The sequence below is a fragment of the Haliotis rufescens genome, unplaced genomic scaffold (genome assembly GCF_023055435.1).
Source record: "Haliotis rufescens isolate VD_foot unplaced genomic scaffold, xgHalRufe1.0.p SCAF_90, whole genome shotgun sequence".
NCBI lineage: Eukaryota > Metazoa > Mollusca > Gastropoda > Lepetellida > Haliotidae > Haliotis > Haliotis rufescens.
The window spans coordinates 1,128,897-1,156,691 of record NW_025964384.1 but is presented as its reverse complement, the minus strand read 5'-3'; the positions used below and the strand labels follow the sequence as shown (position 1 = coordinate 1,156,691).

Sequence of the window (27,795 nt, the reverse complement as noted above, 5' to 3'; positions counted from 1 at the left end):
GGCTGTTGCAAATTTTGATTCCTGGGCTCGATTCCTCGTGATCGAAGCTAAAGTTCAACAACCTATCAAACTTAATCCCTTTGCCATTTCTAAGGCAATCTATGGCTATTGTGGTGATGTTAAAAATGTGACCCGACTTCGTTCTGCCTCCCTTCTTGTTGAATGTGTAAGGAAACAACAATCCCTCAATCTACATGTATTATCAGTAAGTCAATTTGCCAATGTTGAGGTTGTTGTTACTGAACACAGGACACTCAACTCCTGCAGAGGCATTGTTCGTGACAGGACTCATTCCTTGTCCGACATGTCAGAACAAGAAATAGCAGATGAATTAGAAAATCAAGGAGTGTCTTCTGTGAAACGTTTCACAAGAAAAAAGGACGATTCAACTATTGAAAAGACTAACACCTACCTATTCAGATTTGGTAGATTTTCATTACCTCAGTCAATCAAAGCTGGTTACGTCAACATCGGAGTGAAGGTGTATGTCCCCAATCCACTCCGATGCTTTAGGTGTCAACATTTTGGCCATGGCTCTAAGTCATGTACTCGCTCCGTTGTTTGTCAAAGTTGTGGTGACAACCATGACAGTACTGATTGCCAGCAAACACTCAAATGTGCAAACTGTGATGGAAAACATATGGCATCCTCTAAATTCTGCCCTGTATGGCAAAATGAATAAAAAATATTGAAAATAAAATGTGAAAAAAACATCACCTTTGGAGAGGCTAGACAACTCTTTAAATCTCAGTCACCACCTCAATCAACATTTAACTACTCTGCTGCTATCTCTAAGCCAGTTCAATCTTCATCTGTCTCGAGTCAGACAGAATTGACTTGGGTCAAATCTAATGCTCATACATTAGCACCACCTACAACATCTCAGGCAGAGAGCCAGACTCCTCCTGAATTAGTACTTGAATGACCTGCAACTGAATCTGTCCATCAGAAAAAAAAATGAAAGGAAAAAGTCACAAAGAAACAAATCCCCCAGGAATCTCGATCTTTCAGAGGTGCCTATCCACAACTCTTATAGTGCTCTGGATATGGAAGTAACTCCATCCTCACAGCATACTGATGGGAGTTCTCACTCCTCACGTTCGCGTGAGAGATCGCCTATTAAACCACCATGAGTCATTCACCTACTTTACTCCAATGGAATTGTAGAGGACTTAGGAATAATTTTAATGACATTCAATTATTGATGCAGGATCTTAAACCGTCTGCTTTATGTCTACAGGAGACATACCTTAAAAGTACAGATAAATTTGATATTAGGCAGTATAACTGTCATCATTCATTCCCCCCCCCCCCCCCCCCCCCCCCCCCCGGAGGGTCGACTATCTTTGTTAGACAGGGCGTGATTCACAGCCCTGTTGCTCTCAATTCAAATCTTCAAGCTGTTGCTGTTCGTTTAACTTTGAACATTGTCTTTACTCTGTGTTCCTTGTATATTCCTCCATCTACTTTGCTTCGACAATCTGATCTTCAAAATCTATATGATCAGCTCCCCAAGCCATGTATCATCGTGGGTGATCTGAATGGACACAACCTTGTTACCACAAACAATAAAGGGAAAATACTTGAGGAATTCATTTCGGTTAATAATTTGTGTATCTGTAATGATGATTCGAACACCTATTTACATCCTGCCACTGGAACATACTCAGCACTTGATCTGTCTCTCACAGATTCAAATCTATGTTAATATTAACGAGTTTGAATTGTCGGTCAATGATGACCTCTGCGGAAGCGATCACTTTCCCACCATTCTTAAATCTGTGAACCCGAATCCTGAAACCTCCACATCCAGGTGGAATTTTACAAAGGCCAATTGGTCATTGTATGAAACATTGTGTACTGCAAAATTAATCCCTCATCATTTTCAAAATGTTGAAGATCCGATTCAATTGTTTTCAGATCAGCTCAATGAAATAGCTGATCAAACAATTCCTAAGTCCTCTTCAAATCCTCATATTCGCAAACCGTGGTTTACCTATGAATGTAAACAGGCACGGAAGTGTAGGAAGAAAGCGGAAAAGTAAAAATTACAAATTGCAAAAGGCGGGCTTATAAACAAAATAAGCGTCAATCTTGGATAAACTACATTTCCAAAATAAATTCCCGTACTCCTATATCCAAAGTATGATACAAAAAATTAAAGGCAAAGGATCAAAGTCTTCTGTTCACCATCTTAAGGAAGGTGATCAGTTATTAACTGATAAATCAGACATTGCCAATAAACTTGATGAAATATTGGTGAAATATTGGCAAAACATTCATCATCATCTAATTATGTCCCTGAATTCATGAAATATCAAAAACAACAGCAAAAGAAAAATGTTAATTTAAACTCTGATAATGGGGAAGACTATAATGTTTTCCTTCCATGAGCTACATACTGCCCTTGGGCAAGCTCATGATACAGCAGCTGGTACTGATAATATTCACTATCAGCTCCTGAAACATTTGCCTAAATCATGTCTAGAAACCCTATTAGATATTTTTGACAAAATATGGACGTCGGGGAATTTTCCTCCTTCGTGGCATGATGCCATTGTAGTCCCTATACCAAAGCCTGGTCGGGATCATACAGATCCCTGAAATTACCATCCTATATCTTTAACCAGTTGTGTCTGTAAAACCATGGAGCGAATGGTAAATAATAGATTACTCTGGTTCTTAGAAACCAATAATCTACTAACAAATGTTCAATGTGGTTTCCGCAAAAATCGAAGTACTATTGATCATTTAGTACGATTGGAATCGTTTGTAAAAAATGCTATTGTCAACAAACAACATGCAGTGTCAATATTTTTCGATCTTGAGAAATCTTACGACACTACCTGGAAGCATGGCATTTTAAAAGATTTACACGAGTTTGGTCTGAGAGGCCGCTTACCACATTTTATATCACAGTTTTTAGCCGGCAGGCAATTTCAAGTCCGAGTGGGTTCAACCCTGTCTGACCATTATAATCAGGAGCAGGGTGTCAAGGAAGTATTTTGTCTGTTACTTTATTTAGTATTAAAATCAATAGTCTTCCAAAGGTTTTAAGTGACACAGTGGATGGATCATTTTTCGTTGATGATTTTAATTATATCTTGTCGTGGTAAAAATATGCACACCATTGAGAGACAGCTACAGTTATGCCTCAATAAAATTATGAAATGGTCACTTTAGAATTGGTTTAAGTTCTCTAAAATCAAAACAAACTGTATCCATTTTTGCTGCAAGTATAAACCTCATAAAGACCCTGAGCTATTTTTGGTTGGTTTTCCTATTAAAGTTAAGGAAGCCAAGTTCTTGGGTATTATTTTTGATAATCATTTAACATCTTTACCTCACATAAAATATCTGAAGACAAAATGTCTGAAGGCAATTGAGTCGTTTCTCATTCAAAATGGGATTAGATAACCCTACTTCATTTATATCGATCTCTCATCCGTTCCAAACTCGATTATGGCTCCATCATATATGGCGGAGCCTGTAAAAGTAACTTCATTCAGTACATCATCAAGGCCTGAGGCTTTGTCTTGGTGCCTTTGAACATCACCAGTTGATTGCATATATGTAGAGGCTGATGAGCCTTCTCTAAAACAACGTCGACTCAAACTTTCATTACAATATGTCACTAAGTTATACTCAAATCCTTCGAATCCAGCATATGAGTGTGTATTTAATCCCCTGTATGATAAATTATTTCAATCAAAACCAAAACTTGTTCCTCCTCTAGGGTTCAGAATTCAGCCACATATTACAGCAGCTAATATTGATCTTTCTACTATCTCACCTTCCCGGCTACTGTCTACACCTCTTTGGCAACTAGTTAAACAAGAGGTAGACCTAACACTAACTACCCTAAACAAATCTGACACAAACCCATAGGTATATCAACAAGAATATTCCCAATTAAGGTCCAAATATTATTCTCATCGCTCTATTTTTACCGATGGTTCAAAGGATGGTAGCAAAGTTTCAAGTGCCACTGTCATTGGATCTAAAAGGGTGTTTTCGAGAATTCCTGGTAAAAGTTCTATTTTTACAACTGAGACCCATGCTCAGGAATATATTTTAAAAGGTGAAGATCCTCCATTCTGCATCCCTTGTGATGAAAGAATCACAGTCAAGCACGTCCTGCTTGACTGTATTGATTTTTCCATCACAAGGGATAACTATTTCAAAGTTTCATCACTCAAGGACCTTTTTAACATAAACTCTCATTTAATTATTGGTTTTTAAAAGAAATTGAATTGATTAATAAATTTTCATGTAGAAAGTTATATATTTTATAAATTGGTTATATAATTATGAACTGAGATTGTTAGTGGTTGTACCCTTGATGGGGGTTGAAGGAGCGTAAAATTATTGTCCCCCAGAGAGGGTGCGTAAGCCCACTTCATTCAAAGTAATTCATATATACCAGGTTTTTAATCGTAGAATGATTGTTTGTTTTAATTGTCCCCCGCCGCGCGAAAGCGCGAAGCGGGGGATATAGTATTCACGACCGTCCGTACGTCCGTCCGTACGTCCGTCCGTACGTCCCACCTGTTTGTTGCCGCGATATCTCAAGAACTAAACACTGGATTGTCTTCATATTTGGAACTATGGTGTATATACAGACTCCGCAGACACCAGTCGGTTTTGGTGACCTTGACCCCATTTTCAAGGTCACAGCAGGCATATCTGCTTTTGGAGTTGGAAAACGGTGTTGCCGCGATATCTCAAGAACTAATCTCTGGATTGTCTTCCTATTTGGTACTAGGGTGTATATAGGGACTCCGCAGACACCAGTCGGTTTTGGTGACCTTGAGCCCATTTTCAAGGTCACAGCAGGTAAATCTGCTTTTGGAGTTGGAAAACGGTGTTGCCGCGATATCTCAAGAACTAATCTCTGGATTGTCTTCCTATTTGGTACTAGGGTGTATATAGGGACTCCGCAGACACCAGTCGGTTTTGGTGACCTTGACCCTATTTTCAAGGTCACAGCAGGCAAATCTGCTTTTGGAGTTGGAAAACGGTGTTGCCGCGATATCTCAAGAACTAATCTCTGGATTGTCTTCCTATTTGGTACTAGGGTGTATATAGGGACTCCGCAGACACCAGTCGGTTTTGGTGACCTTGACCCTATTTTCAAGGTCACAGCAGGCAAATCTGCTTTTGGAGTTGGAAAACGGTGTTGCCGCGATATCTCAAGAACTAATCGCAGGATTGTCTTAATATTTGGAACTATGGTGTATATACAGACACCGCAGACACCAGTCGGTTTTGGTGACCTTGACCCTATTTTCAAGGTCACAGCAGGCAAATCTGCTTTTGGAGTTGGAAAACGGTGTTGCCGCGATATCTCAAGAACTAATCGCTGGATTGTCTTCATATTTGGTATTTTGGTGTATATACAGGCGGGGGACATTTCGTCACTTCTGTGACAAATACTTGTTTTTGTCTAAATTTATCCACAATCACCAATAACTGAAGGGATGGTGTAAATCCTGCTGGGGTCCATGCATGTAGCAAAGGTACTGTAAGTCCCCATGGTCCCTGGTATAGTGGCCTAACTTTAGTTGTTGGTGATCAATAGCCTGTTTTTATGATGTGTCGTCTGTCATAATCCAATAATTTTATTGTTCTAAAACTAGTTTTAAAGTTATAATCTGTGATATATTGCCAGTTGTTGTACTGTCCTTTGCCGACAGTTTTTTTTACATATGCCATAACTTGTTCAAGTCACGATATGGCTGAAATATTGCCGATGTGACTTTAAATATTATTTCACTCACTCACTAGTTAGGATTTATTCCCATTAACAGGTACATCAATACTAGTTATTGAATCATACAATTATATCACTTACCCGTTATTGTGAAGAATGTATTTCAATAGATATATAGCTCTTTTCTTCATCCACTTCCTATAAATGCAGTACCGGTCTTCTAATATCGTCAGTTTCAAAACCGTGGTATTCATCCTGACAGCCAGAAGTGTAAATTCTCTCAAAGCCTGCGCACGTGCATTGTGCACATCGGCGCAGCGCAAGTACTGTGTTTGATGAGTGTGTATCCAACTTGCAACCCCAGGTATATGCTAGTACACTCAAGTGAGTGAGTGAGTTTAAATTAAAAGTCACATCGGTAGACATGTTAATAAAATATGCTACATTTGCACACGATCATGTTCTTTCGTTTGTTTGTTGTTTTTCGCCGCGCTAAGCAATGTTCCAGCTATGTGACAGCGGTTTGTAAATAATCGAGTCTGGACCAGACAATCCAGTGATTGGAATCATAAACATCGATCCACCCAATTAGGATACGATTATATGCATCACGCAAGTCAAAGACCACCCTTGCCTCTTACGACAAGCACGACGACTTATTCTCTACCCATTTTTTTATGGATCCATGGTTCTGCATACAACATGCAACACTTACCGACTTTTACATGTAATCCAAATTGCGTGGATCGATGCTCATGATGTCAATCACTGGATTGTCTGGTCCAGACTCAATTATTTACAGACCGCCGTCATATAGCTGGAATAGTGCTAAGTGTGGCGTTAAACAATAAACAAACAAACATGTACAGTTGTAAAATACAGAGGTTATTCAAAATGTATATATCCCTGTTATTATTACTTCATTTAAATTGTATATTGATACTGTGACCATACTTATCTCTCTTCTTAGTTTCTGTGTTTGCTTACCTGTTGCATTTTGATCAACTGTTACAGCCGGTTTTGCTGTGGTTGTAGGAATAGCGGCGATTGACGATGTAGCAACTGTTGTCTTGAAGTCTGGTTGTCGAGTAGGTCGAGATTCTAATACAAAGAAATTTCCTCTTTTACCGTGCGATTCGAAACATCATGCCTACATGTCTTTTCGCTAAAATGTGTCTCCATAAGGTGTACTTGTGCAGAATATTCAATCAAATCAGACAAATACCATTTAATGACCTGCAACTCAGGTTGATTGATATTTACTTTGTTCATGTCGTGCATATTAATAGCTTGTAGTACGTGATTAGTTGGCTATGACATCAGTATGTACAATACGATGGCCATAAGTGTTCATGAACCTACAGCTAAGGTGACATAGATCTTCAGGAAATAAGGTCCAAAAAATTTCAATATGTGTTCAATGTGTCATCGAGTTATTTATATATATAAACATACATATTTAAGTCCAAAGATGAGCTGTATAATTTACTCAACCGGTTTCACGCATGTGCTTTTCAAGAGTATATATATATATATATATATATATATATATATATATATATATATATATATATATATAATGTTACAGGAAACAAGTATAATCAGTGATTAAGTCTAATAACTGGAAATTTCAGTGATTATGTCTAATAACTGATTCACTCGGTGGTTATGTCTAATTACTGAAATCTTCAGTAATTAGACATAATCACTGAAATGAACCAAGGGATTTTATACTTGTTTACTGAAAGCATATTCCTGCCTTTTTATAATAATTTGTGAGAAGGCTTCATAATCCTGTCCTAAGCCAATCAGGCAAACACATATAAATGGTTCACCTTGACCAGATACCTCACACTTTGACTATGGAGCCTCACGATACCTTCAGAGATGCACTGTACAAGATGTATGAGGAAAACAGGCGTGTCCTCATCCCGAAGGAGCTTTACTTGGAATCTATGAACAACTTGCTAGAAGCCTCCAGTACCACTCAGAAGACACCACACCACTACTACCTCCTGAAGAAGTATGAAGTACTGAAGTGTGGTGACGTTGACAAGTTGATCAAACGACGCCAGTCATCAGAGGAAGATCCACTGTATTTCGTGACCATCGAAGATACGTACGACTCTATCAAGCGCGCTCACCTGGCAACTGGTCGTGGCGGAAGAGATAAGATGATTCATGAAATAAATAAGAAGTATGCCAACATCACCATTGATTCAATCTCCCTCTTCAAATCCATGTGTACGGAGTGCCAGCGGAAGAGGAAGCGACCAACCAACAAGGGGACCGTTGTCAAGCCCATTCTTTCCAAGGACTTTAATTCAAGGGCTCAAGTGAACCTCATCGACATGCAGTCAATGAGTCAAGGCCAGTATAAGTGGATCATGGTTTACCAAGATCATCTTACCAAGTTTGTTGTGTTGCGTACCCTAACGTCTAAACGTGCTTCTGAAGTCGCCTATCACCAGTATGATGTATGCGTCACCAAACTGTATAATGCTGACGATTTCAATACCGATCGAAGACTCTCTTTGCGTCAAGCGGTTCAACTTGACTCAGTCTGTGGTGGTCAAGGCTTTGTAAGGTGTAATTGTGTTGGAACTAAACGGTGTCAGAGCAATCGCTGCAAATGTTTTAAGGCCAAGATGCAATGTAATTCTAGATGTCATTCACGTCTTTCATGTGCAAACAAACATTCCTGAGTGTCCATCTGACTGCTATTTGTCATTCACGTCATACCATTTTATGAAATGAAAGATTGAACTGTTTAAGCTTATTTCTGTGATTTTTGTGTAAGGTATCTGGTTACAGGAGGTTGTATTTACTTTGATAGCTAATCTAATTTCAAAACTAGCACACATTATAAAAACAAGGCAGGAATATGCTTTCAGTAAACAAGTATAAAATCCCTTGGTTCATTTCAGTGATTATGTCTAATTACTGAAGATTTCAGTAATTAGACATAACCACCGAGTGAATCAGTTATTAGACATAATCACTGAAATTTTCAGTCATTAGACTTAATCACTGATTATACTTGTTTCCTGTAACATATATATATATATATATATATATTTATATATATATATATATATATATATATATATATATATATATATATATATATATACACACAAGTGTGATATACTATTTTCACTTAAAGTCACACATATTACATGTCACAAATTTAAAGTCCAACGAAATGGGATACTTCATTTTGCTATCATATTGGCAATGTGACCAGATAAAACCATATCATCACAAGATGACATTCATCACGATGTATAATTTTAATCAACTCGGTGCATTTAACTATCAACCTTGGAAAAAGTTCACTGACACATACTACAACAAGCAGGACATTTGCATTAAGAAAGTAGCATATCGTCTCGGAAAGAGCGAAAGAAAAGAAAAATATATCAGAGCAAGATTCGTGTGGATTTAAAATCGCAATCGCACTTCTAAAATTGTGACGGGTGATGTTATTTAAAGATTACACAAACAGAGCTAATCTAGGATTCGAACTCACGATCGAAAGATCAGGCCACATTAATCTCATTAAAATCAGATCTCAGTTCTCGCTACCGCTAAACAAAGATCTCAGGACATCCCATTACAGGTCACGTCAGACCGACCTTTCCCGAACTTTGACCAATGGAATGACTAACAAGAAGTCGACAATTGGCAACTACGCGACTACGCTTCGAAACATTTGTATTTACTCAGAACAGAATTCGGTGTTCCAGTGTTTCTTCGACCTTAACATGATCAAGTCTAACCTCCAGTTTGTTTAAGGAAATAAAAAAGCGATTTTGTTTCAGTTTCAATCATTCCTGTTGAGAGGTTAGAGCGGCAGAATATAACAAACTGCGGCAAATTGTTATACCATGTGCGGCAAATTGTAATAAATTCTCTTAATCATTTCGATTTCAATCTGAATTCGAGTTCCAGTGTTTGTTCGACCTTAACAGGATCAATTCCAACCTCCAGCATGTTTAATGAAATAAAAGAAGTCATTTTGTTCCAATCTCCAGTGTCATCTCTGTTAAGAGGTAGGTGCGACAACTTGTAAATATAACTGTATTGCAAATTACATGTCTGTTGTTTTACATCATTTGTATTATTCAGTGTGGGGAAAAGCCCATTTGTTGAAATGCCAGTATGGTGAATTGTCCGGGTGGGGAAATGTCCTCCACTCGTGATCAACACACCATAATTAAGCAAAGATATCTATTAACTGGAAGAGAAATTTGTTTTCTATCCATACCGGTCATTAACGACAGAGATCTACATGTCTAAGGTGATGTCTAATATACTCTCAAATCTTGATCACCATTTGACTTTTCTGCCTCATTAAATATTTGAAAAATAAATATCTGAAAGCCCTGCACTTACTAAAAGTTGTCTCAAACTCTAAGTGGGGAGGAGATAAGAAAACCCTCCTGCAACTATACAGAGCACTTATCCGCTTAAAACTAGATTATGGCTCCATAATTTTTTGTGGAGCTTGTAAAAGCAATTTAAAAATTCTAGATCCTATTCACCATCAAGGGCTGAGGCTTTGCCTTGGAACCTTCAGAACTTCGCTGATACAAAGTCTGTATGTGGAGGCTGATGAGCCGTCCCTTCATCAACGTCGCATTAAATTATCTTTGCAATAAATGTCTAATTACGTTCTTCGAAATCCAATCCAGCTTATGACTGTGTTTTTAATCCACTTCACAAAAATCTCTACCAAACAAAATCATCTCTTATTCCACCTCTTGGAATAAGAATACAATCTCACCTCTCTGCTGCGAAATTAAATCTTGAAAACATTGCCCCCCCCCCCCCCCCCCCCCCCCCCCCCCCCCCCCCCCCCTCTGCTTTTCTCTTCTCCACCCTGGCAGTTTGTGAAGCCAGAGGTAGACCTAACATTAACTAAACTAAAGAAATCTACCACAAACCAACTAATCTATCAACAACAATATAACGAATTACGAAGCACATATGACACTTACAAATCTATATTTACAGATGGATCCAAAGATGGTGACGCTGTTGCCAGCGCCACCGTCATTGGATCCAGGTTTATCTCATCCCGATTACCAGAAAACTGTTCATTTGTTACAGCAGAAGCAAATACTATTTCAACAGCACTTAAATACATCAACAGACAATCTAAACATAACCAGTTCATAATTTTTTCAGATTCTCTTTCTTGCCTCCAGGCTATTAAAAACATGTCAGACACACATCCACTTATAATAGAAATTGTTGAATGATCTTGCTCCTGGCCAATGCAACATCGTTTTCTGTTGGTTACCCATGTTGGAATCACTGGGAACACAATGGCAGATGCTGCTGCAAAAGCAGCACTCAGAAAACCTGTGACACCACTTTGTATCCCATACACTGATATCAAACCTCTCATCAGATGTTACATCCGAGATCTGATGCAAAAGAAGTGGGACACCCAGGTAGGTATCAATAAATTACATGAAATTAAACCAAATATCGGTTACACCTACTTGGGCTGTCAGTCCAGATTTGATTGAAGAGGTCGTTATGCGGCGATGCCGTATTAACCATTCAAGATATACACATGAATATTTGTTAAAAGGTGAGGATCTTCCGTTTTTTATCCCTTGTGATGGAGTAACCACGGTCAAGCATGTCCTGCTTGACTGTATTGATTTTTCCATCACAAGGTATAAATATTTCAATGTTAAAACAATTAAGGACCTTTTAAATGATGTTAATTCTCGTTTAATATTATGGTTTTTTTAAAAGAAATTGAACTTGTTCATAAAATTTGAATGTATTAATGTTTTATTTTATAAATTGGTAGTGCAAATTCATAACTGAGATGGTTAGTGGCTGTACCCTCAAGGGGAGTTGAAGAAGCGTAAAATTATTGTCCTTGATTTTTTTTTATGTAAGTTCCGCATCATTCAAAGTATCTTTATGCATGCCAGATCTTAAGACGTTGTATTTTTGTCATTTTAATATAAGGCTTAATTGGTAAACTATCGCCAGTGACTGAAGGGTTGATATAAATCCTGCCAGGGTCCATGCAGGAAGCAAAGGTACTGTAAGTCTCCATGGTCCCTGGTATGGTGATCTCCCTTTAGTTACTGACGATCTCTAGCCGATTTTTATATTGTGTTGTTAACTTATTTTTGTTGATTTTAGATGTTCCTAAACTAGTTTTAAATCTTATCTGTGATATTTTAGTTATCATACTGTCCTTTGGTAACAGGTTTTTATAAAGTCTAAATATATGTATATTTAATTTCTCGTCACGGTATGGCTGAAATATTGCCGATGTGACGTTAAATATTAACTCACTCACTCACTCAAATCTTGAACCTAACATTGCAAATTACCATTCGTAAATACATTTGTGAAAACAAGTAATAATATAAACACGCTTAAATACACATTCAGTGAGTGAGTCAGTTAAGATTTAACGTCACATCGGCAGTATTTCAGCCATATCGTGACGAGAAGTACATTAATAAAACATATATTTATACAATATAAAAAGCTGTCAACGATGGACAGTACAATAACTAGAATATTACAGAGTCTATTTAAAACTAGTTGAGAATATATAAAATATAAATTGTATTCGTGAACAATACAATATAAAAATGGGCTAGAGATCGTCAGTACTAGGGACCATGGGGACAGTGACAGTGGCGACAGTGTACCAATTAAGCCAAAGATTAAAATAACGAATTTTCTATGCTTAAAAGCCTGGCATGCATAAAAATACTTCGAATGATATGGGATTTACATACCCTCTTAGGGGGACACTAATTTTACGCTACTTCAACCCCCCTCGAGGGTACAGCCACTAACAATCTAAGTAATTAATTAGCACTACCAATTTTTAAAACAATACAGTAACTACATCAAAATGTATGAATAATATACACATCAAATACACATTCAAGTTCGAAGCAGTTTTTATTTGTTTAATAATCTGAGCTTTTAGTGATACCATATATAATTATGTATGTTGGCTTAGTAGCCTATATCACATACTGTTACAACAGAGAGACAGTGTTATTTGGTTTCATCACAGCTCTTCTTAGTTCTGCAGACTTATATACATTGCAAGATTCTTTAAAATATCTACATTTGTACTGGATATGAGGGTATAACATTTATTTATTGAAGGATTGACACAGACTTTTGCTGGTATATAATAGTTCCTAATTCCCAGTTCCCAGTAGTTAGACAGTGGGGTAGAGATGGCTTTCAAAACATGACTTTGACATGCTGTGGTAATGGACCAGTTCTGGTAGACTAATAATAGACTTTAACGTGATATAATTGAAATATTGTTAAAAGCGCGTTAAGCTCATTGATTCATTAATAAACTGAATATTTAATATGATATAAATTAAGACGTTCGCCTGAAGTTAGTCGGTAAAATAATGTCACTACTCTGGCACAATAGCGTTATATATATATATATATATATATATATATACATATATGGTTTTTTTCTACCCGTATAGAGATAAACTAATCAAAGATTTTCAATCATTGCAGGTATGCAGATAGTTGATGTTGTCATATCACAGATAAGGAAGTCCCAGGTTTACTTTCAACATCACAGCTACAGCCAGAACAAGATTGGATGAATCTAATAAGTGGCAATGTTGACACATGCTTTACTCACAAATTGAGAAAATAAACTCATTGTTTTGGTATAAATTTTGACGTTTGCAAGTTATTAATTTATAATAAAAAAATATATGAAATCAACATTTAATGTCATGAACAAATACAAATTATTCAGAATAAGACATCAGAATTAGTTATGCAATATGGTTATTTAAAATTTCCTAATATAGAGCTTGGTAACGTGATCAATACTGTTTTATATGATTAAATAAAACGTGCAAAATGAACTTTGAACTAAAATCATCCAAAATGAGAAGTACGATCAATAAGTCTAATATTCTCATAAGGTATCTGACAGATGGGGTATGATCGGGACTAATCCGTTTTACCACTTGAGCAACGAGCACTGGATACAATGGTAGTGATCCAGGTTCCGTCATTTGGGGTGAAAATATGCCGCCGTTGTCTTGTCATTGTTCGTTAATGATGTCTAGTCCCATATTGACTTTTTTTATTGTGAAGGCGTAACGGTTAAAACAGTTGGTGGTTACATACAAATTCTAGCTTTAATATACCCTGATGGCAGTTTTACTGTCGGATAAGCCTAAATATTTGAGGACAGAATCGAGGATTTCACGAATATTGTAATTACTAAACGTAAACGCCAGAGAATATCAGGATTATCTAGCGATCAAATGGGCGTTAAAGGCAATAGTGGTGACAATCAGTGTGACCATGTTCTGCTCTAACAGATGGAAATGTTAATGACGCTACAATATTTAGATCAGGTGCTTATATAAATAATTCTTGAAATAGCATATGCATATATCTGTACCTTTCATGGAAAGAATCTACAACATACACTTACTCGTTGCATATATAAGTTTTGATCAAGATCAGATGTCATTGTCTCCCGCTACGTTGTATGGTAGTGGTACATTTTCTGATTTTGAAAAGTGTCCTTAATGTTAATCCATAATCCTATACTCCGTTCTGGTAAGGTGATGCATGACATTCACACTGTCCATATACATGAACAAACGTATTATTTCATAATGGTCACTAATGAACACACCAATGATTATGCATTATCGTTTATACAATATTTCAGTACACGTTTGTACCAATCGTATAAAAACGATGTACATGTGAATGTAGCATGACAAACGAAATTTCTAAGTGTAAAATATTAATGCATCAGTGGAAGATAAATGCATTTTATGTATTTGGGTCATTCAATCCAATGTATCACTATTTTTCCTGATGCGGGGCACATAGTTTAATGATAAAGAGTGTCATTATTTCACACGATTTTACAAGAATAAGGAATATTGCAAGAGTGGCTTTTTCGGTGTTCGGCAATACGTGCGTCTGACAAGTAGCACATATAATGTTGACCCTGTTTTGGGATTAGCCACATTAGTATCTTGATGACGTTATATATTTCATTTCATATTAAACTAGCGGAAGTGTTGTATCAGTTACTTCTGTTTTCAGTAACACATAATTACATAAGATAATATCAGAAGACCGATGGGTATGATGTATGGTTCAGTTGAATGATTGCAACGTTCAGTTTAATTAAAACATCAATGTGAAACAAACTCACATCATTCATATAGCAAAAGGTTGCCGCTGAATAGAATAAGTTACATTATATTCGTACCTTGCAATACTATTTTCCTAATCTTTGTCATTGAATAAGCATGTTGCAAATGCCACGTTCCAAACAAAAAATGTTATGTGTCGTTTATTCAGGACATTGTCAGCAATTCAAGCCCTGCCAAATGAGACATATTTCAAAAAGAAATTGAGGTGATTCATTTGTCGGCATGCAAGCGTTTCTTACGCGTAGAATTATCAACTCCAAGTCATATGGTAAGGGGAGAATTTGTCAGATATCCCTTAAATAATGATATGCTTACAAACGTGGTATAAAATACTGGTGACGAATTTTAAAATATCCTGAAAAACGATATGTAAAGAAATGTTACAATATGTTGTTGTTGTCTGCAAATAACGGAAAGATCAACTGGGTGTCTTAAGATTAAGCACTTGCTCTGGTTTTGGCTATATTTGGGATCCCCGTGGGGACCCGGGGAGGGTAAACAAGAATGTGTCCTCAGCACCCCATTGCTGGTCGTAAAAGGCGACCGAAGTGGGCAACCTGTTTGCCGTGGGTTGCATCCCTGTGTCGGCGGAGGATGGGATTTTGGTAGTTGAGGGCACTGGTTCCAGGAATAGCGTTCCGTTGCCCAATACACCACTTCGACCCTTACTTCGCCTAGACGGGTGGTAGGATGGGCCCGATCCTATCAATCGGCTGGTCATGCCAAGCCCTGTGCATTACTATTATATTGCACAAATTTGTTAAACTATCGACATATTTGAAATGTTAAAATGTTGAAAGGATCTGGTGTTGACTTGGCCAAATGATTTTGTACTTGAATTTCAAATGTATAGCTTCACTTTAATAATTTGCCTAGAGTCTTATGCCCAGAAGGCGGTGGCTCATGGGCCAATCTAGTACGTTACACTACTGGAGTATATCTATCCTGTAACCTCTTGGTGTTAGTCTGATGGAGATCCACTGACATTTAACATCGCCAGTATAGGCGCTCTGTGGTGGGCGGGGAACAGGATTGATGAAACTTATTCTCTTAACCATGGCACCCAAAACAAATTCTAAAAAGGCGAAAAGAACACATTCTGATTCAGAAAGTGAACTTGACTCCTCGGATGATGAAAAAGTCGGTCGATTGTGTTATTCAGAGAGAGACACTTGGCCCAAGTTCATTGTGCTTGAGGCCACTGAAGAACGCAAATTAACATCCTACTCACCCTTTCTACTAGAAAAAGCATTAAAAGGTAAAGTTGGTGAAGTCACTGATGTAAAGAAACTGAAATTTGGCTCTCTTCTAGTGGAATGCAAATCTTGTAAACAAGCTGCTACCCTTCTTGAATCCACGAAACTGGCAGATATTAGGATCAAAAGTTACGCTCATAAATCGCTCAACTTCAGCAAAGGGATCATCCGCGACCGTGATCGCAGTTTAAATGACCTATGAGTTGATGACATTGTTTCTGAGCTCAGAGATCAAGGCGTTATTGAAGCAAAACGTTTCACGTTGAGGAAAGATGGGAAAATTTCGCCTTCCAACTCTTACCTCTTGACGTTTGATACACCTAAATTGCCAGAACGTTTAAAGGTAGGTTGCTTTGCTATGCGGATTGATTTGTTCATACCACGTCCTATCCGCTGCTTCAAATGCCAAAAATTTGGTCATGGTCAAATTTCATGCAGAAATCATGTTGTATGTTATCGCTGTGGAGATCGAGACCATGAAGGCTCTGCTTGTGATGCTATTATCAATGTCCTAACTGCCAGGAAGCTCATATGGCATCTTCCCCTGAATGCCCTGTGTTCAAATTTGAGTCAGCAGTGCAGCGGGTCAAGTCGGAACAAAATCTTGGCTACGTTGATGCATGGAAGATAGTCAGTGGCCATTCCCCTGCAGGACCAACGAAAAAAACTTATGCATCAGCTCTAAAACCTACACACAATTCTGTTATGTGTCAAACAGACTGTACATTGGTCAAGGCAGACATTCCTGCATATCTTTCTTTGAACACAGATCAATCTAACAATGTATCTTCGGTTTCTGTTCAAACATCCCCTACAAATGTCCAAACACAGCAACAAACAGAAATATCACCAATAGAAGGTATACCCAAACCAGAAGTAGCACGAGCAGAAGCAGTACGCGCTTTAATTAAACAAAGGGTTAAAAACAAACCAGAAACGCACAAATGTCCAAAAGGACTCCAAGATCGTATGCAAATTTTCAACCGGTTTGGTCTCCTAGAAGACATGGAAGTGACTCCTGAACCAGGTAAAAGTGGCCTTATACATGGCCACTCTTCAAAAAAGAAAGAGGTTAGAGGTAGATCACCTGTTCACCCTCCATGAATCATACTATTATACAATGGAATTGTCGAGGAATTAGAGTTAATTTTGATGAAATCAAACTTTTAGCTAAAGACTATAACCCTGTGGCATTTAACCCCAAAGAAACATTTTTAAGAGATGATCAACTATTTGCTTTACGTCAGTATGAAAATTATAGTTCGTTTGCAAGGGTGACGAATGGTAAGGCCTCTGGTGGCACAAGTATACTAGTGTATACTATGCAGGCTGTTGCAGTGCGTATAACATTGCATATTACAATAACTCTGTGTTCTTTATATATTCCTCCATCATGTGCTCTTCAACTCAGGGATCTAGATAATCTTATTGATCAACTTCCCAAACCATTTTTGGTTATGGGTGACTTGAATGGTCATAATCCCTTTTGGGGCTCATCCCATCATATTGATAAAGGAAAAGTACTAGAAGAGTAACTAGATAAGCATAGTCTATGCCTTCTTAATGATGGAAGTAACACCTACCTCCATCCTGCAACAGGTACGTACTCAGCTTTGGATTTGTCCATTTCTGACCCCAATCACTTTTTAATGAATTTTCATGGTCAGTTCATTGTGATTTATGCGGCACTGATCACTTTCCTACCGTGCTTAAGGGTTATATGTCCCTTTGAGGATACTTCTGTTCCCAAATGGCAATTTTCAAAAGCTGATTGGCTATCTTTTAGCTCTTTGTGTAGCACTCAATTGAAAGTTGATCATTTCATAAAAGGCAAGGACCAAATGAAAATGTTTTCTGATACCTTATTAAATATTGCCACTGAAACCATCTCTAAGACCTCGGCAACTCCACGTATTAATACACCATGGTATAATGATGATTGCAAAACAGCTAGAAAAAAAAGGAAAAAGGCTGAAAGAGTTTTCAATAAACATCCGACTCAAGATAATTTAAACCAATTAAGGATATTCAGAGCAAATGCTCGTAGAACGATTAAAAACAAAAAAAGTAGCAGCTGGAGACATTTTGTTTCCAAATTGAATACCCGTACTCCCCTCAAGTCTGGAATATGGTCAGAAGAATAAAAGGTAAAGGTCCTCTAGCAGTGTTCAACACTTGAAAACTGATACTGATACACTGACATCCAAAAAGGACATAGCAAATAAGCTGGCAGAGACAATTAGTAAAAATTCATCATCTACCAACAATGACCCCAAATTTCAAATCTACCAAAATCAGCAGGAAGCGAAGATTCTGAGTTTCAGATCCGATAATTCTGAAGATTATAATGAATCTTTTTCCTGAAGTGAACTGCAAGAGGCACTACATAAAGCTCATGATACAGCATCTGGGCCAGATGATATCCATTATCAATTATTGAAACATCTACTTGAGTCATCTCTTTTAACCCTCTTGTACATTTTCAATAATATTTGGGAATCGGGTAATTTCCCTTCTTCTTGGCATGAGGCTACTATCATTCCTGTGCAAAAACCAGGGAAGGATCACACAAATCCTTCTAATTACCGTCCAATAGCTTTAACAAGTTGCATCTGTAAAACCATGAAACGAATGATCAACAGGCATTTGGAATCTAATAATCTGATAACTGATATTCAGTCTGGTTTCAGACATCAGAGGAGCACCATTGATCATCTCGTTAGATTAGAGTCATTTGTACGCAACGGTTTTATTAATAAACAACATGTTGTATCAATCTTTTTTTATTTAGAAAAGGCGTACGATACAACATGGAAATATGGCATTTTAAGAGATCTCCATAATATGGGTCTTCGAGGACGTATGCCTAATTTTATCACACGCTTTTTAGAAGATAGACAATTTAAAGTTCGAGTGGGCTCCACATTATCTGAGGTATATGATCAGGAAATGGGGGTCCCTCAGGGAAGGATATTATCAGTGACACTTTTTAGCATAAAAATAAATAGCCTTGCAAATGTTTTAAATGATAATATTGATGGTTCGTTATTTGTTGATGATTTCAATGTTTCTTGCCGTGGTAGAAATATGACTACCATTGAAAGACAATTACAACTTTGTCTCAGTAAAATACATAAATGGTGTCTAGAAAATGGTTTTAAGTTCTCTAAAACTAACACCTGCTGTATTCATTTTTGTAATAAACGAAAATTACATAAAGATCCAGAATTGACTTTGAATAAAACTCCAATAAATGTGGTCAAAGAAACCAAGTTTTTGGGTCTTACCTTTGATAATAAGTTATCTTTTATACCTCATATAAAAGATTTGAAGGCTAGATGTCTGAAAGCACTTGATATCCTTAAGGTGGTATCAAATGCTAAATTGGGTGGAGACCAACAAACTCTGTTACATCTCTATAGAACATTGATTCGGTCCAAACTTGATTACGGCTGTTTCATATATGGTTCAGCCCGTAAATCGTACATTAAAGAGCTTAACACCATTCACCATCAAGGTCTAAGATTGTGTCTGGGGGCATTTAGAACTTCCCCTGTTGAAAGTTTATATGTTGAAGGTAATGAACCTTGTCTTGATATCAGAAGGATAAAACTGGAACTGCAATACGTAACAAAACTTCATTCCAATCACTCCAATCCGGCATTTAACATTGTTTTTAATCCCCCTTATCAGACTTTGTATGACAAGAAACCTAATTCAATTCCTCCACTTGGTATCCGTATTCAACAACATATTGCAGATGCGGATCTAAATATTTCTTCCATTGCAACATATAAACTACCTGAAGTGCCACCATGGCAGTCAATACAGCCTAATAACAATTTGGAGTTAACAAACTTAAAAAAGGCAGATATATACGAACTCTTTATCATATCAACAAGCATTCCATGAACTTAAACTTCAATATGATGGATACACGAGTATCTACATTGATGGATCCAAACATGATGAGAAGGCGTCAGCTGCAGCTGTTACGCATGATAGTATTCTATCAGTACGATTAACTGATGGAAGTTCAGTTTTTACAGCAGAGGCTAAGGCTATACTGTTAGCCTTGCAACTTAATGAATGTTCGAAAGAGACCAGTTTTATCATTTTTTCTGATAGTTTATCCTGTTTACAGGCAATCAACAACCGTAAAACTGACCATCCCTTTTTAGTTGAAATGTTTAAATGTCACTTGAATTTGTCCGTGGCTTATAATGACATCATCTTTTGTTGGCTTCCCAGTCATGTCGGCATCATTGGAAATACTAAAGCAGATTCTGCAGCGAAAGCAGCTCTTGGGAAATCGTTCTTGATGGGTACTTTCACATATACTGACCTTAAACCTGCTATTTGTCAATATGTTAGCAATATGTGGCAGCAAAGTTGGAATAAACAAGTATTGAATAAACTCCATGCCATACAACCCTTGATTGGAAATCATGGCCCTACTGGATTAAGTCGTCAGGATGAAGTTGTTATCCGACGGTGTCGTATTGGACAGTCATTTGACTCATTCCTTTTTATTGAAGGGAGAGGATCCCCCTCAATGTATTCCTTGCCATAGTCCTTTGACTATCAAGCACCTTTTGTTGGAATGTGTTGATTTTGCACTTATTCGTCAACGCTTTTATACTGTTCAAACTATTTCTGAACTTTTCACTACTGTTTCTAACCACTTAGTTTTAGCCTATTTGAAAGAAATTAAACTGTATGAAAAGATGTAGATTTTAAATTTTGAATGTCAGTTTTTACTGTTTACTGTGATAAGGGACTGAAGTTTTAGTGATCGTCGTCATCACATTTAAATAATGTTGACTAAAGGAAATTGATTTGGTTTTTATAGCCACGAATAGCTGGAATATTGCTGATCTGCGGCATAAAGCAACAATTACTCACTCACTCACTATATTTGGGAACGTCAATCTGTCGGTATTGTTCTAACATTTCTTTCAAAATTTACATTTCGGCTAAAGTCTCTCTCCAAAACGGTTAAAAACGTATAGTCATTCTTTGTATAAACCGTCATTTGGTCTTGAAATGTATCTAAATGTAATCGGTATCTCTAAGTTTAGAAACTGTCTGGCAAAACTAACATGTAGTTCCCATCAGTTAAGAATTGAAACCGGACGACAATGCAAACAACCATGATGTGAGAGAGTATGTTTACTGTGTAACGAATTGTATATAGAATATCATTACCATGTTATCCTTGTTTGTGATATATATCAATTCATCAGGAACTATTATATACCAGCAAAAGTCTGTGTCAATCCTTCAATGAATAAATGTTATACCCTCATGTACAGTAAACATGAAGATATTTTAAAGAATCTTGCAATTACATAAGTCTGCAGAACTACGAAGAGCTGTGATGAAACAAAATAACACTGTCTCTCTGTTGTAACACATGTGATATAGGCCACTAATTCAACATACATAATTGTATATGGTATCACTAAAAGCTCATTTTATTAAACAGATAATAATTGCAACGTTCTTGAATGTGTATTGCAAAAGCGTGTTTATATTATTTCTTCTGTTTTCATAAATGTATTAACGAATGGTAAGAGAGGGCAGTGTTAGGTAGATTTGAGAGTATATTAGTTATCTATGTTGATCTCTGTCGTTAAGGACCGATATGGATAAAAAAAAAAGTCTCTTCCGGTATATAGATATCGTTCATTAATTATGATGTGTTGATCATGAGTGGAGGACATTTCCCCACTCGGACAATTCACCATACTGACATTTCAAAAAATGGACTTTTCCCCAAACAGAATGATAAAAATGATATTAAAGGGGCACTGATCTAACGCAATTCCCCGGGACTGGTTGTTGCCTTTGTTATTGTTTTTTCCAAGTGAGTACCCGGATGTATAGCAGAAATCTAGACTAGTTCGCGACCTCTCCTGCGCCATTCGTAAGCGCATTAGTCGCTTTTATGGGTAGTAATAAGGGCGTATGGTCACATTGATCAACAAAATGAAATACAGTTTTCGAGATAATAAGGAAATGTAGGTATCTTTGTGGGTAGCATCGGTAATGGTGACGAAGTTTTGATAAGTCACTTGCTTGGTAATTTTGCGATTTTCGTTTACACTATTTTGACTTGCAACACAAAGTAAATATTTCACCTGAGCATTGCTTTTTTTATAGTGTGTATTTTTTTTTACTGTCAAATGTGTAACAAATTTATTAAACGTCTAAATATTCAGTTATTTTACAAAGCGACTGAAAACATTTCCATCTGTATTATTATGATAATGAATTCCAAACATTTTGATGTTTAATGTCATCACCAAGAGACTGAAAATGTTACGTTGAGAAAAGTACATTTCTATGTTGTTTGGCTTCTAATACTACATAATAATCTGTTGTGATGTTTGTAGGCCCTTTTGATCGTCTTAATCAATCTGGACAGATTTTTTTGTCAAAATGACTGAAATATTTACACATTTTATAAATTGCCTGAGAGAATCACATTTTTTCAAATTGACGGTAATATATACACGCTTACAAAGGAAAAGACCTGTGAAAACAACGTCTATCGCGCATTGAAGAATTTCCCAACCAAGACGTAGAGAAACAAGAACGAATTATCTGTTCAAATGAAGGAAAACAAAATGCAAATAACATAATTACAACCTACCAAATTTATGTGTATAAATTTTAGGCAGCTTCCTTGTTCGAGGAATGTATCCGTGAATATCCACACAAAGGAACAATATCCCACTCGTCTGCAGATGTACAAAGAAACTTATTCGATGTCACGTGTCTCAGTAACAATCAAATATTTTAAAAGATATATATCGTTTCGGGATATTATAACCCGTGTTCGTTTCTCAACTGATCACTTGGATTGTTTCAGGTGTTTTACATAGGTGTCAAGTCTCAATGGTCGGCTGAGAAAGCCCACGTGACAACTATTTTCATAACGTTCACGGTTCTTAAAAAATCCACTGAGTGATAGATAACAATGATCAATCAACGTGTTACAAGTTAACCCTTTGAACAAAGTATGTTGTTTTACATTGGCACTTGACGCCATGGTATGAATGTATTCCCTTTGTTTTAGTAAACCTAGACATGTAAACACTCACTCTTGACATATCCACTTTGCAAGATAACAGTGATTAATCAATCAACGTATTTTCTGTTAATCCTTTGATGACTAGGAACGTTCCGTTGATTTACAAAAAAATAAATCAACTGATCATTCATCTCTAGCTGGGCTGCCACGTGCATATTACATAACACACATTTCACCTCACTTCAACCCTGGATTTAGATTGAATAATTACCCCAGACACAATAAATGCCAAATGGGAACCTTTGTCAGGTTATCTAAGTGGTGCTACCACTAATTGTACCTGTAATAAATTCATTAACTGAGCATCATTTGAATGACGACAAATACACAAGTGAAGGGTTATACGAGAAAACGTGGATGACAACAAGGGAGTAGTAATCGTATTATCGACGCAAGCCGAAATCCGAAAATGCTTTCACTGCATGGATACTTTTTTTAGTATAAAACTATAACCATCTGTGGTATTTCCAAATGACGACATCCGATGAGCTCCGCTGTTCTTTTTGTCTGCTTGTTTAGGCTGAAGAAATTAATAACATGCGCCCTTTGTCGAAATCTTTATAGATCACAGTTAACCAATTAGTGTTTATGCAAAAATGCTTAAAACAAATATTGCCTCCAGCCTCCAAGTTTATTTAGCCGTCCTTGCAGACGGTAGCCCAGTCTCTGGTCACGCTCAGTTGCGTTGCGTATCATCCGGGTACTCACGGGGGAAAAACAATAACAAAGTCAACAACCAGTCCGGGGAATTGCGTTAGATCAGTGCCCCTTTAAACAACAGACATGAAATTTTCAAAACAGTTTCATTTACAAGTTGCCGCACCTGCCTCTGACACTGGAAATTGAAACAAAATATCTTTTATGTAATGAAACATGCTGGGGGTTGGAATTGATCATTTTAAGGTCGAACAAACACTTGAACTCGAATTCAGTTTGAAATTGGAAGGATTAAGAGATGTTATTACAATTTACCGCACTTGGCATTACAATTTGCCGCACCTGTCTTTCAATAGGAATGACAGAAATTTAAGCAAAATCGCTTTTTCTTGATTTCCTTAAACATGCTAGAGTTTGGAATTGATCTTGTTAAGGTCGAACAAACACTTGAACTTAAATTCAGTTTGAAATCAGAAATCAGCTGTTATTACAATTTACAGCACTTGGTATAACAATTTGCCGAAACCACCCTCTCAACAGGAATGACAGAAATTGTAGCAAAATCGCTTTTTTTAGTTCCTTAAACACGCATGGATTTGATCATGTTAAGGTCAAAGAAACACTGGAATACGAATTCTGTTCTGAGAAAATACAAATATCAAGTATTAAATGTACTTTAGTATTGATAATCTGTCGTTTCAAAGTCCGGACTTTGATTTCAAAACAGCTTAGTCGCACATTTTAAACTTCATGCAATACTCTTTTATTACAATTTACCGCACTGGTTATTACAATTTGCCTGATTTTCTATTACAATGTGCCGCAGTATGTATTACAATTTACCGCAGTTTTTTACAATTGACCACGTTATTACAATTTATGTCATAACACTTGCTCTGATTAGTCAGATGAAAGGTCGTTCTAACATGACCCGCAAAGGGATGTCCTCAGATCTTTATTTAGCGGAAGCGAAAACTAGGATCTAACTTTACTGAAATTGAGGTCACTCATGCCATATTAATGAAAAGGTAGCATTTTCTTTAATTCCTTTATTCACATAACATAATGAAGCTTTGTACCAAAATATAACATGGAAGGAGGCCTTTCCAAAACGATACATATTACAACATTTATCGGGATGAATATAATCATAACCAGTTCGACATTGCAAAGTTTGTTTTGTCTTCAGAATATTGTAACTTCCTTAATCCTACTAACACATACACTGTAGACGGCAAAGTATTTTTTGTAGTAAAGGAAGGACAACATCGGTATCAATTTAACGAAACATATGAACATTCTAAACGAATCCACAAACAAGTACACGATGAGCGGAATACCTCCTCTGGTATTACAAGAACAAAGATGAACGGATATTCCAAGAGGAGAGTGGTGTTCGACCTCTCGGCATTACCTCCGATCCGGCACATCCTGCTCGCGGTTGTGCGTCCACAAGCTCTCGGACGTTTTTCACAAGAAGGTATTTTCTTCACTTTTACACAAACCTAACACGTTTGCACGTATAATACAATGCTCTTTTAATGGATGCAAATAAAGAAAGTTATTGATGGGCATTAAGTACTGGTGAACACATTTAGTATACTGATTATTCAAACATAAATATAAAAATTCAGGTACTTACCTAGATTTTCCGGAATACATCCACAGTGGCGTTTGTTGTAAATGTGATTGGTGGGGCAGTCTTTTGGAAACCATCGATTCCCCGAAATGCGAAACCTAAACTTGAAAGGTTCTGTGGGAATGGCTTCAAATCCGCAACCTGTGGTGTTTGAAGTGTCATCGTTAACAAGAGAACAGTAGTCAAATATTAGAAGAACAAAGGTCAAGCTCTCTCGATGGATTTGTTTGTTTGACGCCTGACACTGCAATATTGCAGAATGCGGTCTGTGAATTATCGAGTCTGGGCCAGGCAATCCAGTGTTTAACATTATGAGCATTGATCGACTCAAATGGGATACGATCACATACATCAACCAAGTCAGCGATCCTGACCACCCGATCCCGTATGTCGCCTCTTACGGCATGGGTTCCTGAAGACCTATTTTTCCTCGGATCATCACAGGTCTAGAAGATGTTGACGAGTATTAATGCTTGCATTACCTAACGTCGCATGTTGGTAATGATTGTCAAGTAACAAATTCATAATTCGGGTATATTCAGAAATATGTAAGTATCATTTTCAAATTCTATGGCACTGATGCCTCAAGTATGGCAGGTGGATAACTTGATATACAAACATCTCTAAAGAGTGAGTGAGTGAGTTAATATTTAACGTCACATCGGCAATATTGCAGCCATATCGTGACGAGACAAAATTTGACTTTAATAATATAAATGTAAACTGTATAAAATTCTGTCGACGAAGGATAGTAAAACAACTAGATTATCACAGATATATGTTTAAAACTAGTACATAACCATAAAATATGACAATTCATAACATTACAATAGATAAAATTGGGCTTTATATCACCAGCAACTAAAGTGAGGTCACCATACTGAGGACCATAGGGACTTACAGTACCTTTGCTACCTGCATGGACCCCAGCAGGATTTACTCCACCCCTTTAGTCATTGGCGACCACTGACAGGGTTTAGCCGGAGATTTAAAACCAACAAATATACTACGATTAAAACATTGGCAGATATAAAATTACTTTGATTTATATGGGCTTACATATCCTCTCAGGGGGACAATGATTTTACGCTACTTCAACCCCCTTCGAGGATATAGCCACAAACAATCTCAGTTAATTATCACATACTACCAATTTATAAAATATATATCTTTGTACATCAAAATTTATTAATTAATTCTATTTCCTTTAAAAAACCGATGATTAAATGAGCATGTTTTTGATTAAAAAGATACTTTATAGATGACACTTTGAAATATTTATCCCTTGTGATGGAAAAATCAATAGTCAAGCAGGACATGTTTGACAGTGATTCTTTCATCACAAGGGATACAAAATGGAGGATCCTCACCTTTCAATAAATATTCATTTCTATACCTGCTATGGCCAATACGACATCGTCGTATTATGACCTCATCAAATCTGGACTGACAACCCAAGTAGGTGTAACCGATATTTGGTTTAATTTCATGTAATTTATTCATACCTACTTGGGTGTCGCACTTCTTTTGCATCAGATCACGGATGTAAGATCTTATTATAGGTTTATAATCACTATATGGGATGAGAAGTGGTGTCAGAGATTTGGTGAGTGCTGCTTTAGCAGCAGCATCGGCCATTGTATTACCGGTAATACCAACATGGCTTGGAAACCAACAAAAGACGATGTCGTACTGGCCAGTAGCAAGATCATTATGTAGTTCTATAATTTCACGTAAAAGTGGATGTTGACAAGATATATTCTTAATTGCCTGAAGACAGGAAAGTGAATCAGAAAGGATAATGAACCGTGTATGTTTAGATTTAGTATTTATATATTTGAGAGCAGTTAATAATATTGCCTGTGATTCTGCTGTAAAAATGGAACTGTCATTCGGTAATCTTGATGATATGGTTCTGGATCCAATGACAGTGGCGCTTGCAACAGCGTCACCATCCTTAGATCGATCTGTAAATATGCATTTGTAAGTATCATAAATGCTCCTTAATTCATTATTTTTTTGTTGATAAATTAGTTGATTTGTTTCAGATTTTTTTAATTTGGTTAATGTGAGATCTACCTCTGGCCTTACCATTTGCCAAGGAGGTGATGAAAACAGTTGAGGGGGAGCAATATGTTGCAGTTTAATATTTGAAGCAAACATAACAGACTGGATTCTGATTCCGAGTGGTGGAACAA

General features: G+C 37.0%; 1 protein-coding gene across 2 annotated transcripts in view; it reads right to left on the bottom strand.

Annotated features, from left to right (window-relative positions):
• LOC124147161 overlaps positions 1–27,795 on the bottom strand; it is a 198,304-nt gene that overhangs the window by 120,277 nt on the left and 50,232 nt on the right. For both annotated transcript variants that reach the window (XM_048391575.1, XM_048391574.1), the window contains exons 3-4: positions 25,601–25,738; positions 6,701–6,814 (exon numbers count right to left, since the gene is read on the bottom strand). In XM_048391575.1, the coding sequence (XP_048247532.1) occupies positions 6,701–6,814; positions 25,601–25,738 (252 nt within the window). The remainder of the gene's footprint in view (positions 1–6,700; positions 6,815–25,600; positions 25,739–27,795) is intronic.